The sequence below is a fragment of the Gavia stellata genome, chromosome 18, assembly GCF_030936135.1.
Source record: "Gavia stellata isolate bGavSte3 chromosome 18, bGavSte3.hap2, whole genome shotgun sequence".
NCBI classification, from domain to species: domain Eukaryota; kingdom Metazoa; phylum Chordata; class Aves; order Gaviiformes; family Gaviidae; genus Gavia; species Gavia stellata.
Genome location: NC_082611.1, coordinates 17,247,330 through 17,262,900, shown reverse-complemented (window position 1 = coordinate 17,262,900; position 15,571 = coordinate 17,247,330). Strand labels below are relative to the sequence as shown.

At 41.6% G+C, this 15,571-nt stretch overlaps 1 protein-coding gene across 1 annotated transcript in view; it reads left to right on the top strand.

Annotated features, from left to right (window-relative positions):
• ADCY9 (adenylate cyclase 9) overlaps positions 1-15,571 on the top strand; it is an 89,285-nt gene that overhangs the window by 42,028 nt on the left and 31,686 nt on the right. Inside the window, exons 2-3 of the mRNA XM_009808682.2 lie at positions 6,443-6,615; positions 11,884-11,988. Of these exons, the coding sequence (XP_009806984.2) occupies positions 6,443-6,615; positions 11,884-11,988 (278 nt within the window). The remainder of the gene's footprint in view (positions 1-6,442; positions 6,616-11,883; positions 11,989-15,571) is intronic.

Genomic DNA, 15,571 nt, shown 5'->3' with positions numbered 1-15,571 from the left:
CTTTGATTATCCAGTGTGTATTTACCAGGTGTCGTTGCCCAGGTAAGGATGTTCCTCTGAGCTTTTGCTTCTCTCTTCATTTCCGCGTACACAGGTAGTTCAATCACGAAATTATTAGAAGCTTCAAGGGGGAAAACTTTCTGAAGTTATTTCTTAAGTGTAGCAATCTTTTGTCAAATAAAGGTTGCAGAATAGGGAAAAAAAATTATTACTATGTAAGTAATGACCCCTATTTACATTTAAAGGTACACATTTTTTGGCACTGCGTTCAGCTTGGTTACTGGGTACCTCTTTGAAGATGCCTCAGTTGATCTGTATTATGTTAGCTACTGACTCTATCTAGGAAAAGGATTTTAAATTTCAGATTTATCCGTTTTCAGATTTGCTCTCTGGTAAATACAAGGTGAAAGTTTCCGTCCTTCAGTTTCTAATGTTTATGTACTTTGAGCAGCATTTCACGTTCTAGTTATATATCCTGGCCAGCGGATCCTTTGCATAATTGCAAATATTACCAGTGAACGTCGGTATTGCTGGGCAGCGCTGTCGGGCTCTCGGGTCAGTGGTCCTGCTTAGCTTTTTCGCTGGTTCTGAGCTTTCTTGTGGTGTAAAGTACCAGTTCCCGGTTCAATCGATGAGAGCGTTGTGCTGGGGGGTAGGAAGAGGTCTGCATGAACTCTCTGTGCAAGGGTGCGTCTAATAAAGTGAGAGAACAGTCCCCATAAATGCAGATTTGGCAACTATTGAATTTTAAGATTGAGGAAGAGTGTTTGCTATTGAAAATCATCTTTAGATTCAGCAACAACTTGGACCCAAAGGCTACTAAAGCCCCTGGAATGATGGAATGATCTATAGTATTTCTTGCATAAACGTTAGGCTCGGTTAGTACCTGAAAAATTATTTAAGCTTTGACAAGGGGGAAAAAAAAAAACGACCAACTTGGAAAAGTTCGGAGAGATGCCAAAAAGAAACTGCAGTTAGAAGTAGTAAATACATCTCTGGTCACTTTTTTTTTACCGTTATTTGCCTGTCACATTACATTCCAGAAATTACAGTTAATTTATTTTACAGAGCAAGTCAGAGTCTAATGAAACTGTATAGCAACATGTTTTATTATATGCGGAAACCTAACTGTAAGTCTCCATTTCCTTTCCCTGGAGTGGCAGTGGCTGAAAACCAGTATTTTCATTCCCAGATTTTTGGCAAAGCTTGAAGATGATGCCTTTAAAAGGCATGGAGAAAACTTTTTATTGTATTTCTAAAAAGAGAAAGCAAGAGCTGATTGATTGCAGAGAAGCATAACCCAAAAGTGAGTTACCACCCATCGGTTCAGAAAGAAAGGAGCTAAAGCCAATCCTGAACTGCAAAGCTTTTTTTTTTAATGACCTTGCTATACCACTACTAGTTACTTGTGCCAGAGTTATATAAAATGAGATATTAAATTATTGAAAGATAATAACTAACACTTCATCACGGCGGACTGCGGCAGGTGATTAAAATTACTTTCTAGCTGGAAAGTAATTCTTGCTCTCACGTGGGAGTGACAGTCACTGGTTTTTACATGATGAAAGTTTTCATGCTAATTCTAATTTTTTGAGGTAAGGTACTGTAAAAGTAGAGGGTTGTGAAAATAGAGCTCAATTAGTTTTGTAAATTTATACTTAATAATTATTTGGAAAGAAATATGATTAAAGTATGTAGACACTAAGTGAAATGATGGAAAGATAAATAATGAAGGAAAATTGTTAATATAAAGCTATTTGGTAAAAGGGGCGTAATTAATATAGTTTGGATTTTAGTACATCAATACGAGGGATGTTACTAGTCTTACAGAACAGAGGGCTGTATACTGGGGAGCAGTTATTCTGAAAAGGAGGGTCACCTGTTAGTGAAATGCTGTTTCCCTGTACTGCAACTAAAAAGGTGAAGCAATTAATGGAGGGAGGAACTGGGATATCTAATAAGAGTGGGATTATATTTTTATTAATTGAATCAGTAAGACTATGACTGAAATACTTGCATCATTTTTTGGTGTCTCTTAGAATCAGTGCTGAAGAGGGTTTCAAAAGCACTTGAAGTTCATCAGATAAAGACGTGAGAAGTATGACACATTCAGTTTGCCAGAGAGAAAGTAGTTTTCCTGGCCTCTATCAATAGAGGGCTAAAAAGTTTCAATTCCATACAGGTGAAGCATCAAAATTTGAAACTTGACTCTTATCTTACCAAGGAATTACTTATCAGTATTTATATTAATCCCCCATCTTTTGAGATCTCCTGTAGGAGAAGACATCCCATCTTTAAATGATGCATGGAGGGATGCCCTCTACTTATGTAAAAATCCGATTAGACTGGCATAACGGCAACTTCTGCCCTGAAGTCCTAAGGATAAATGAACTGAAGGAAAGGAAATTAATGACTTAATTAAGGACTTGAAGCATGAGAACATCTTTTCTCTCCCTTTCCCCGTTCCTTCCCAGCAAGTGACTTCTCATCAGTTACCTGAGACAGTTTTTCTCTGCAAACACAGCTACAGTCGAGGGTGGCAGAGTCGCTCCAGCCTGACCCATCTCGGTATAACCCGGGTGCAGGCGCGGAGGCAGCGCTTGGGCAGGGAGCCCTGGTCCCCGCCAGCCCCTGCCTGCACTGGCATTACTGACTGGGTTTTCTCACGCTACCGAAGCCAGGTTGAAGACTGGGATGTTTATACACAGCCTTATTTATACCCTTGTTTATTTTTGTGCGTACAGAAAATAATTTGTGAGTGCATGGGTATGATTTTTTTTAAATTGTTACTAGTATTATTTAGTGTTTGGGATGGTTTTCTGTTTTTATAAGTTCGGAGAAATGCCACTGATAAGAAGAAAAGCTAACTGAAGAAAGGAGCAAAGTACAGAAATTTCCTAATGCGTCTAAAATTCAACGGTAGTAGGACTAATAAACCCACTGTAGTTCTACGGAGATCTCACCTGTTAGCTATTTTGTCAAAAACATACTTTACAAACACTGCCATGCCAATATTCAAAACAGTTGAATTCAAGAAATGAGTGTTTTGGCTCAGCGTGCAGGAGCTGTTACTCTTTATAATGCTTACGGATTTTCAGAACTTGAAGACAAGTGAAGTAAATGGCTTGTGTTTCTCAAAGATAAATGATGTAGCTCATTTTTCCCCAGAACAGAAAATACTGGATATATTATATTGGTATGTTGGGGGTGGGTTGTAGTAGCCAGTTCCCCTCTTTGCTTCCAAGAGCCACCTCTGGAAAAAGCAGAAATGTGCTGCAGGATAAAGCCTGCCAGAGTACAGGTTTGCTATTGGGCAGTTTGAGGTTGTGTTATTTTTCAGCATTTATTTTGAATAAATTTGGGGGAAGGGAATGAGCATAAGATTGAGAATGGCAGGAGGGGAAAAAAGGGTGAGCTTTGCCTTTATAAATGACAGTATAAGCATCTCATAGCACTTCCTTCAGTGCCGTGTCTTGAGTTACAGCGTTGCGCAGCAACACACACCAAAAATTGCACAGTGTTTGCTGGTTTTCACATAAAATAGCAGCACCGCCGTTGTCAGCTTATTCATTTAATATTGTTGTGTTTTAATAGATTTAAACGTGCTGCATCGTGGTGTGAATGTTTTCACTCCCAACACCGTTTGTATGGAAAATGACAATGTGTTGATTGTACTAATTCACTGGAGATGTAGAAAGAGGAAGAATACTGTTCTTGTATAATACATTTTAGTTACATCAATACAGTTCTACTGAATTAACGACCCCTTTTTTAATACTGAAATATTTCAGACTGAATGTAGGAGTTGCTTTGTGAAGTGTCACAGAGTTGCAAGGAATACTAAAGCAAATCCAATTTTCCTATCATAAGAAGGATTTAATAACAAAGTATTAGATAGGCAACGTTAGTAAAGTTCTGTAAAGATGAAGCGTTTTTACACCTCCTAATTTTCCAAAACTTTCAAAAAATAACCTTTTTTCCTTATTTGCTCTCCTGAGACTCTGACCTTGCATTCAGCGCTGTAGCAGCCCTGTTGACTTCTTACTAAAGGTCTGTTGTGATTCTGCAGGGTCTTGGCTTTTCTTTCTCCAATTTCCAATTACCCATTTTGAGTAATGCTCCTTGTTCAGCGGACGTGGCAGGGCTGGGGAGCACGAGGAGGTAATAAAGGGATTTTTATAGCCCTTGGTGCCAACGACCAGCCATTTTAGCCAACTTTAAACCCTGCAGCTAAAGCCTGTGGGCCGAAGCGGGTGCGAGCGGCTGTCGATGCAGAACGGGGCGATAGTGGCTGCAGGCTGGTGGGTTTGCCACGGGTGGGAGGGACGAGGGGTGGAGCGGGTCCGAAGAGCCGCAGCACGCTGCGGTTTCAGGTTGGGGCGAGGGTGGATTCTGCGTTCCCAAACACGTTTTCAATTACTGGCGTACCGTAGCCTTTTCCCTTTTTCCTCGGTGTGGAGCTCAAACTGGAGATCATTTTACTGTATGCAACAGAGTGATGAAATAATTATGCTACGCAGCACACTAAGACATAAAAAGTGCCTTTTCAAAAATACAAAAAAAACCAAAGAAAATATGTTTGTTCAGAAAAAAAATAGAGGAATAATAGGAATGGTAAAATAAACCTGTTGCTGTAAGGTAGCTTTTAAAAATAGGAGGAGTAAGCTTAATGCTCCAGCTTTCACCACAGTAAACATATAATTGTAAGCTGATTGTGGTGAATTCCTTAAATGACAACCCCCATCGATACAAGTTTTAAAGAGACAGCCCTACATCTGGAAGCCAGCAGCAGCTCAGGATTTTATTAAGCGACACTGCCAAATAAAATCCAAGTGCTACTATAAGCAATATAAAAATAAAGATTGGCTATAGCGTAACATCTCAAATAGGCGAGCGAGTGCTCCGGAGCTTGGAGAGGCTGTGAGAACACTGTAGCTTTCCCAGCAGCTTTTCAGCCCGGGGTTGAAATGTTCGATACTGATGTGGGTTTCTGCATTGGTTGTAGAAGTGTTCAGGAGCTTAAGTTACTGGTGGAATAAACAGAGAAACTGCAAAATTGCTATTAGTATGTCTAACTTATTTTTATTGGAAAGGTTATAGGCAAAGTACTCTCTGTGTTACATATTACAGACAAAAAAAAGGTTTATAGGATATGATTTTCTGTCTGTAAAGAAGGTTATGAGAGAATGACCTTATCATAAGGAACAGAAACCTGCCCTCTGCCAAGGGCTGCGACTTGACATAGCTATTTCCAGCTTTCACCCTACGGACGGAGGCAGTTGAGTGCAGTCGATGGCTGTGACAGTCATGTGCCTGGCTGCAGCTGGGTGACAAGTATCAGGAAAAGGGAGGGGGGGGTGATGCACAGCTGACCCAAATACAAACCCAGCAGCCATCCCGTGAGCGAGAGGTCTGCTGCAGAATCACACGGGAGGACAGTCTCTGGTACTACAAAGTAACGAGCGCTTTCCAGTTCTGCCAGCTGATGACCTCTACGCTTTTCGGAGCACGTCAGTGCCCTTCCTTGCTGAGTGGGAAATTTCCCATACAGTGGCAATAAAATTAACTCCTTTGAATTCAGAAAGCAGTGTGATTAGTAGCTCCTTCTTAGTCTTTGTGCCTAGAAATAACCCAGAACGTCATAACGCAAAATTTCAAGGAAGTAAAATAAGCAATATTCTAAACAAAATTCAGATCTTTTCTTTTTTGCACAGGTTTTTGATACAGCTCAGCTTGATACAACACGGTATTTACCAGCCTGGCCTTTAGTATTGGATCTGCTTTCCAATTGTGCTTCAATTCATACAACAGTTGCAGAGAGCGTGTGTGGGCGTACGTGCGAAAGAGAGAGATTGATTTTGTTCTTTAAAAATGTGAAGTCTGCACTAACTATGAAAACCCATCAGGATTTCTAGCACTTAAACGCCGTTTCCTTTCTCAATGTGCTACCAGCGTTAAGCAATCTTCACGACAACTCTCTGACAAGTGGAGAGTGCAAGTGGAGGAATACATGCTGATTTTTCAGAAGTAGAATATTAACACAGATATCACTGAAGAACAGGCTGCACATTCTTTCCAGAAGTAAAGAGTTAGTGTGAGAGCTCAAATTACAACTTGGAAGCGAATAGGTCTTAGCTCTATTTTTCAGAAGTATGTGAGTGAAAACTGAATAAGGAAAGTACGTATCAGTCCTGGCTGTTGCTGTGTGTTAGAGGAGTCTCTTGTGTCTGGGACAGTAGATGTTGGGCAATCCTAATCACCACCACTTTACACAGAGCATCTTTGTATTCCTGGTGTTCCCAGCCGCTGTCTTTTTCTGTGTGCTGTATTCCCGAGCCTTGATAGTGCTTTGATAGTTACTGTATTTCATATCTGAGAAGTCCAAAGGAGTGTTATTTTTGTCTTTCTGTAGTTCTGACAGTTCATTTCTTTTTTCCTGTAGGTTTGAAGACCTATTTGATCTCTGGTCAGAAGGTGAAGGAGCCCCACTGCAGCTGTTCACAAGCGTTGCTTCCCGGCTTGGAGTCTGGAGATGGAGCCAGGACGCAGGGAGCATCGACAGCCGAGAACACCGGTGACTTGACCAAGACACTCAAACATGTGGAAAAACCTAAGGTGAGTTCCTGTTTTAAACCCAAGCAGCATAGATATCAAACTGTGCAAACCAGGGAGAGATGTGTGGATGAGGAAACCTCACAGGTTTGTTTATGCACAGCTTTATATTTTTGTATATATATGTGTGTATATACATACAGTGATAAAACGTAGTTTGAATGATGGAAAAATTTACAAAGTAAAATGCTTCACCAGTTGACAAGGAATCCCCAAAGTAATGTGAACACTTTTCAAAAGTGGTTTCAAATATTTTTTTTAATACATTTCAGAACTGAGAGATCGGTGCTGCTTTTTCGAAGGTCTTGATTTTAATGGGGGAAGTAAGAATATGCTTTAAGCAGCTACTGTAACTTCTACAATTTCCTGCTTTTGCTGCACCCTGCTTCTGCCACTCCTCTATCGTGCAGATCATCTTTTCATATGAGTATATAACAGACACCCCCTACAAAAAGATAATGGGATTGTTTGTGTGGTGGGAGAAAATGCTCTGGTAGCCTATGAGATTGTTTTATCTGCTTGCTCTAGAAACCTGTATCTAGAACTGAGGGCAACGATTTGTACAGATTCAGCTTAGAGAAGCAACGACATTTTGTTATGTTCACACCTCTCGCAACATCTCTTGACAAGGAAATCTGTGAAACAATGTGTATTGCTTCAAAGCTTTGCTGTTACTCTCCATCTTCCAGCTCAGAACAGATTTCCCAAACAACAGATGTCTATTCTTTATTTTCATTTGTGCGAAGAATTCCTCGTCCTGGGTTGCCCGAGCTGGGCACAAATGTCAGAACCACAGGTGGTCAATCTGAAGGTCACTGTCCTTAGACTTCAGTGTGTTTAGTCCTGAGAGGAACTCTTCAACACAGTTTTGAGATTTAGCTGACAGAGTTGATGGGGTGTGACTTTCACACTGCTTCATTTTTGCTGCTTGTATGTTTGTCGTCTGGATTAGGAGAGCATCAGTCAGGCACCTTTACCCTGCCTCTGTGTCTGGGTTTAAGTTTTGGACTAAAAACACTGGATCACAAGCGAGATCAGCTGGAAGGCTGACCCAAAGATACGGTCCAAAGTTAAGTGAGCTCCTTACAGAGCAAGCCAGGACTGTTTAACTACAGAAGCCGTGTTTATTCCTCCCCAAAATATGCACTGTATGTGGTTTGACTGCATCCAAGTTGCTGATGATACTTTTCTATTCCTTCTCCCATGTAAGAACATACATTTGGCATCCCTCAGGCACCAGCTTTCCAGTTCTCTCATGTCTTTCAATGAAGGTATTAGCAAATAAGGTAGGAAAATACATCCCGGAGCAGTCAAGTGGGTGTCTGTACAAATAGGCCTGTCTGTGCTGCCCAGTGCATGGCTACGCAGAGGTACAGATATGACAGTAAGGGGTAGAAACTCCTTTATTTCAAGTAGCGAAGGAAGAAGAACGTACCAAGTGGAGCAGTATTACTGAGCTGCCTGTCCACAGAGCGGAAGGGAGAGAGGAGAGATTAAAGCAGTAAAACTAAGGGTGCTGTTCTGAGGGAAAGCGAGGATGCCTTGTTAATGTCAGGCAGCAAACTAAGCTGTAACTGGAGGACCATGAAGCTACAGCGAACTACAGGACTGACCTGACTGCAGCTACGATTTGATTGAATTTGTTATGTATTAACTTGCAGTACATGCTGTTAAAATGACTCAAGTCCAAAATGAAAGCTGTTGTTAAGGCTCAGCTACGGCATGTGTTTTCTAAAACATGGGGTGACTTACTCTGCAGAAGGGTAGGTGCAGATGCACCACTATTCCTAAACAGCTAGTAAGCAATGAGGAGGCATGCTGCTGCCCCACCATCTTTTGTTTACTGCCTAGTCCCCGATTTTCTGCTCTGGGACTGTCTTGGCTGGGTGTTAATTACTGTTTAAATGCTGAATGATGGTCTGCACAGTGCAAAAGTGCAAACGTGGCTCTCTGAATAAGTGAAGGAGAAGCTAAAAGAAGCTGCTTCAGAAGAGGATCTAGGAGAAGTGCCAGCTCAGTTTCAGCCTTCTCGGATACCCTGTTTACCGTTGTGCTAAAGCTACTGCATCGAGTTTACGCTTATAGGTACCTGGTTTTCTTCATCACCATGAGCACTGCAGGTCTGGCCAGTGATTTCCTAAGCAGCCTCACAGCTCTTTGAAAATAGTGTTCCTATCTTGCCCAAAACACACTGACGCTGCAGAGAATTTTGAATGACCCCAAAGTCAGCTTTCCCTGCGGTCTGATAAGCATCCATATAACGCATGCCACAAACCGTGTCAGAAAACATATAGCATAGTGATGAAGCAATTGTGTGAATGCTGAGCACTTACTTAAAAACGTGTTCTGCAACTGTAGTTGCAGCATGGCAGCGCAAAGCGTACTGGCTTCTCACAGCATGGCTGGGTAAAGGTATTCCAAACTCCACAGCACGCTTTCGAGTGTAGATGTGCACCAGCCTTCTCTCTGCTGGGTAGTCTGTTATTGGAGTGATTGCGGACCGAGAAGGCTGGGTCAAGCTTTTAAGGAATGTTTAATTTGCCAGCCATGCTAGAGTAGGTCTTACAATGTTAAAAAAATAAATACATATATATGTATATTAAAAAATCCCCACAAAGAAAAACTGTGCAATTTAATCACAGATCATGCACAGTTTTTGAAAAGGAGTGGGTTTCTTTTTTATAGTGTTGTGGGTTTTGGGGGTTTTCTTTGTTTTTATTTTTTTTTTTTAAAGCCTGCGGCTTGCTGGTAGGGTCTGGAGATAATAATTTGCAAAAGAATCATGACTTATATACCAACTGTTTTAAATACAAAGCTGTAAACAGTGTCAGCGTAGGAGGAGATGACTCCAGCTCTGCAAAAGAAACTAAGTAGGAGGGGCAAAATTACAGGCAAGTTGAAATATTTTTGTTTTAAAGGGAATAAGTGGCCATATTGGATGCAAAGGATGACTTTCACATTTTGGGCTTGAACAGATGTTCTAGCAGACAAGATCTGTTAAGGAAAGTCAGGAAGGAGAATTGCAACAGTAATTGATCCATGACAGGAATTGTATTTCCTCCTCTCCTCCAGTGTATCTGTAGTTCATTTAATTGAAAACCTTGTTGCAGTATGAATATCAATAAAATGCATGCACATAATTAAAATGGTGAAGATAGAGGCTAAAAAGTAGAAGTACGTCTATAATAGCAATAGAAATAGAAGTACATCTATAATAGTTTATTTTCCCTATCATATATTATAAAATCCCTTACTTGGCAGGGAATCATAAGCTGTTGTAAAAATGTTTTAATCATCTCTTGGTATGAAAACAGAAAGTACTTCTGCTTGTCTTGGTGTTTGCGGAAAGTGCATTAATGTATTATTCGTCGTGATGAGGTCACATATGCACTAAGCTTGTGTGAATGTCTACAATAGAGAATGAAGTTAATGATGTTGACTTGAACACAGATGGAATTCTGCCTCTTCTCAAAAGGTCGGGCTTCTTTTCTGAGATTTTTGTCTTCTGGTTTAACCCCAGGAGCTAAGCGTTTGAGGTGGTCTTGCTGATGTATTAGCAAGATCAAACAGGGAGTATTATCTTTATTTTTTATTAGAGGTATTTGGTTTTTATTACCATTAACTGACTTTTGCCATGGATAAATCTACTAACTAACGCTCTAGGAGCATAGAAGGCTCATTAGCCCATTGTCATATTCATTTTTAAAGCCATCTAATACTGCCTTCCACAAAGCGGCCAAGGCATTCGTGATATTTAGTCCTAGATTATTTTTAAACAAAACCATTTGAGAACCAACTTTGTAGTTTCTTCAAGTGTGCTGGTATTTGTTCAGACTGTACAGATTCAGAACTGGATGTAACTTGCTTATCTGATGCAAGATTAGGAAACTCAGTAATTTCAGTGCCCCAACCCAGACCATGCCCCTGAGGAACAGCAGATATGATGGTCTGCTGGCTGCTAAGAAGGCTCAGAGTCTTCATGAAAGCCTTTGAGAGGCATTGTTGAGTGATTAGGTGAATCAGCAGTCACAGGAAGAGTGGGCTGTGAGAAATGCCACACCATAACAATCTGAAAATTAAACATGCCACATGATTCAATTTCAGGTGTGACACCAGAGATGGAAGAGGGGCTTTGGGTGAAAAGTCTGTTCTGAAAAGACTTACACACTGGTCTCCGAAACAGGTCGTGAACCTGAAGGCAGTTGTTGGTGTGTGTTTGGACCAGGAGAATGATACACTACAGAGGCCTGAACCAGTCCCTCCTGAGTCCAGAATAAACAGATGAAATGGATGTGGGGTGTTGAGCTTCGGTCAAAAGGCTCAAGTTGCCTGTTGGAAAATTTATGAAGATGTTCAGTGGATCACCTACCACCGTTGAGTATAGCGTGCCTAATTTAGCATGCTGTTCCCAGTGACTGCTGTCTCTGTAGCCATTAGTAGACTTCCAGCAAGCCTGGCCATCTCCAGAGCAGAGGAATTGCCAACAGGGATCAGACACAGGGTCCCTTGGATGCGGCATCCTGCCTGTATGTTGCCAGGACTGGAGAAAAGTATGAAAAACTGGCAAGATAACAGATACGGGGTTAATTCCCCTTAAGAAGATCATATTTGAACTCTAAGGGGTTAGGTTGTTTTAAAAGCTGAACTGCAACATTTTAGGTTGCTTCCAAAATGCATAACCTGCAACTATTACTAGTCCTGATGTTTTTACTTTCCTTGTTTCCTGTGACATTTGCTGGGTGTTTGGCTTCAACAGTGTACGATAGCCTGAGCTCCACTCTACTGTCTTAGAGCATTATATGAGCAAGTATGTCCCTTTATTAGTTTCACATTTGTTGCTTTCCATTTCCCTGTACTGTTCATAATGCATCATGGTGTTTTGTGCTTTTTGCTGCATTTTGTGCTAAGTCTTCACTCATAATGCCGTTCAGATCCTTCTGCAGGCAGTTTTTAAACAAGAAAATTGTGCTTTCCTCACTAAAGAGTATTTTGTTCTTCTTGGGGAGGTCCTTTGCTAGTATATAGTATATCTGTGACTTACACTAGTAAAGCTTTCCTGGATTAGATTTAGCTTCAGTAAACAGAAAAACTGTGATTTATTTTTGAAATGGTGCATTCTGTTCCAGTCAAATTTGCTCCCTGCTTCCCATTCTGTAGCTTTGTTTATCTTTTAACCATGCTGCAAGTGTACAAGTGGACCAAATTATAAATTGCATAATACTATGAGGACACCAGAATGTTCCTGGCTAAATTTTTTTTGTCTCATTGCAGCCTTGCCCTTCATGTAGTACCACCCTTGCTCCCCACTGTGATGTCAGCATAGACGAAGGAGCTATCCAAAATGGTTGTCAGGATGAGCATAAAAACAGTACGAAGGTAATTTAACTATTTATCATATTATTCCTTCTTTTCCCTTACTACTCTGCTTCAGTTAGCTTTCTCATTTTTACATTGCTGTTTCTTTATCCAAGGTCTTAAGCAGCAAAACCAGTTTTGATTTTGAGCAGTTGTATTCTAAAATTCAGTTGAGCCCCCCCAAATTTTCAAAATTATTAGTGATTTTATGGGCCTGGTTTGATACCAAGAAGGACCTAAAATTTGGACTCTTTAAATTATGTTGAGGCTACCCGAAGAAGGCGGCACAAACAACACGACCACGCTCTCCATCCCTTACGTCAGTTGGCTGTGTGTCACCTCACCAGAAGTTACACCTGTGTCTTGCCAATGTCTTCTGCATCGTAGCTCTAAGCTAAGACAGAGTCATTCCTGTTCACACGCACGGCTGAGATTCACAGCATCTAAGACAGTTCACATCCTTTTTCTGACTGACAAATACAGCGTCTTACATGCTCGGCATGCTGCTGCCAAGATTGCTTTCCTTGCCTGTTGCTTAGATATTCTCACTGAAGCCACCCACTTCCTCTACAATACCAGGCAGTGCCTATTTGTCATCTTGTTCGTGCCCTTCGTAGCCTCTCTGCTCTGCCTGTCACCTCACACTCCTTCCTGAATATTAAGCTCCCGCCTAAATGCAGACTGGATACCAGTGCTCATCACCTGATTGTTGTATTTTCAGATAAGTTTAATGCTTTCCCTTGTTGGGGAGAATAATTTTGTAAACACATTCAGAGATTACTATCTTGGTTTTTTCTTCACGTCTGTCTATAACTCATCTCACGTATAGAGCTAATGGGAAAACTTGCCAGCATTTATTCTACTGATGAGCTACTACATTAATCTGTCTTTGTCCCTCTGCTCTCTGCCTATATTTGACCTGTTTTCTCCTATGCTTAAATTCTAAGCTCAGAAGCAGGGGCTGCCTTACTGGACTGGACTGAAAAGGTTTGTAACACAGGAGACGATGTTCTGTGCCAGGGTTTCTAGGAAACAGCCTAAGAAAAAATATAAAATAATAATCCCTTCAGCTCTGAGGGAGATAGAGCAGAGTGGCCAGTGGGTACTGGTCTCGGAACAGCATGAGATCTTTAAGACAGAAAACATTGTGGGAGATGTGCCCAGGCTGCCAAGATGGATGCGTGAGATGCTTCTTCCCCGGCTGCCTCTGCCCACGTGCCACGGATCTCCAGGAACCGACTGCAAATTGAGATTTTCCTTAGGTACCAATGGCCTCATGTCATATGTTGTCTTCATCAGAATTACCTGTTAAGTTTCTTCCCACTACAGCTGTATTATCTTCATGTGTGTTAATCAGCAAGTCATCTAACCTTGCTTAGAAGAGGTCTGTACAGTGCTGAATAAATGTCCATAATTTCACTGGAAGAAACATGCTTGTGGAGACCAAATCGCATGTCCTTCTTTGATTTGGTTTAGTTACTGCCAAGTCAAAAAGCGGACCAGTTAAATGGCTACCAGTAACTCTGGGATGCCTGTTTAACTGAAAGCTTAAAGAACAGCTACAGGCATAAAGTTGCCGTGGCATTTGATTTCCAAATCTTCTCTGCAGTGTCAGCTTTCTTGGGAAGAAGAGCCATAAGCTCCCTCTACCCATCTCTGGAGTCTGTTTCCTTCCCATGCCTGGCCCTGCAGCGCTCATATTCCCTGTCGTTAGGGAATGTTAATGATGTTAACCGCGTCCTTGCACCTTCGTGGGTCCCAACAGCCTCTGGAGCGTCGCTGTCTGTAGATGAGAGGAAACTGTCAAATGGTGCATCAAACCTCTGAGAGCTCAAAAAAACCCTGTACAGCCTGTTGCCATCAGAAACCACAGTAACATTTAATAAATAGGGATTTTGTCCTTACACACAAGCAGTTTCACACTCTAATCCCGTCCTGTTAAGATTAACAGAGTGGAGACAGCACAAGAAAACCTTGAGCTGACTGAAGGGAAGAATTTTCTTAGGGATTTGAGCCTTTGCCAAGGAGCTAAAGAGAAAAGGCCAAGAGAAGTCCATGCTGACCTTCTCTGAAAGAGCAGAAATTTTTGCTGCATTTTTCAGATGAGCTTGAAGAACAGACAGGGAAAGCAAACAGTGCACGAGCGTCCGTATCTTTTATTTGAGCTGCTCATAGCAAAAATTGTGTTCTTTTGGTTACTACTTTTCAAGTAATGACATCTGCTGCAGGGGTGAGGAAAAGGAGAAAGATTCTTTACCAGAAAAAAATAAAAAAGGTGATAACTATGACCTTCTTTTTGTTTTTTAGGTCTCAAGTTGTTCTGGGAAGTGCTCTGAACAAATATAAACTTTAGCATAAATTTAAAAAAAAACCCACAAATAATGAAGACCCTTCACTTCTAGCAACTTGTTGGACAGTTCTCTTTTAGTTTGCCTTTGTTAGGACTCCCCACCTCACAACCAGAGAGGTTACCCTGGCACTGCAGTACGTCTTGTGCTCCGTAGCTGTGTTCCCTCTGGGTAGGCTAGATAACCTGTTATGGTGGCAGCAGGACTTGCTCTGAAGCTGCTAAATGTTTTCCCTTAGAAAAGAAAATGGTGACCTTTTATGTGAGAAGTTCTTGTGCCTCTGGCTTACCAGGAGAGTGCCCTTCTGTCATACGCAAGTGCCTCTCCGGTCCAAGGGGTTTTGGTCTGCTTTTGCTGAGATATGTGTTGCTGAAATCACCTTTCTCTTCTGTTGATTATGTTCTTTAGCAAAACATTGGCAGCACACCAAGGTAACTACTAAATTTCCTATTCTGCTTCATCAGCTGCTGTCACTGGGCTGTGAACACCTGCAAGCTGCCAAAACAACTGTTGTGAGTGGTAGCCGGGAGTAGACTGGGAATCCTTTCATCACGTGGCTCTGGTGGCTCCCACCTCCATCGGGGCAGCCGGCAGGGTGGGGATCCTGCATCCCTCCCAGGCAGGAGGAAGGGGAAGCACAGCCCACCTCCCTCCTGCTTTTCCTGTAGCTCCAGGGAACCATTCCAACACACCTTGTTATGACTTTTGCTCTTGAGGTCTTGGCAGTGATAGGGAGCCAAGCCCCAAGTGCTTTCTGGCTCTTCCCTGAACAAGGTGACGTTCTCCTGCTGCTCCGTTAGTCTTGTATCTTCACTGGTTGTGTCTGCACCTTTTGTTATACCTGCCTATATTCATGTCCCTCATTTGCTTTACAGGATAGATACACAAGGAGGTTGAATTAATTTTGCACGGGCAGCCAGAAAACAGATATTTCTTAACTTTAACTAAGCAGGTTTTACAATCTGAGTAACATATTTCAGTGCATGGTTGGGGTGGTGATGATATTTATGGTATTTATTTATGGTCACTGCAGTGGCATCCAAGAATAGTCTTCTGGAGGAGCTTGTCACTGCTGTGCTGACTGCTGCACACGCAGAAACGAAGAAACTTCTGTCATGAGTGGGTTTCAGGATGAGGATAAATGATACGTGCTAAATGATAAGACACGGAGGGGGGAGATGAACATTCAAATATGCTAAGTTTGATATATGTTTGCATTTGAAAACAATCCTGACAACTGCAGTTCATTTTCATTC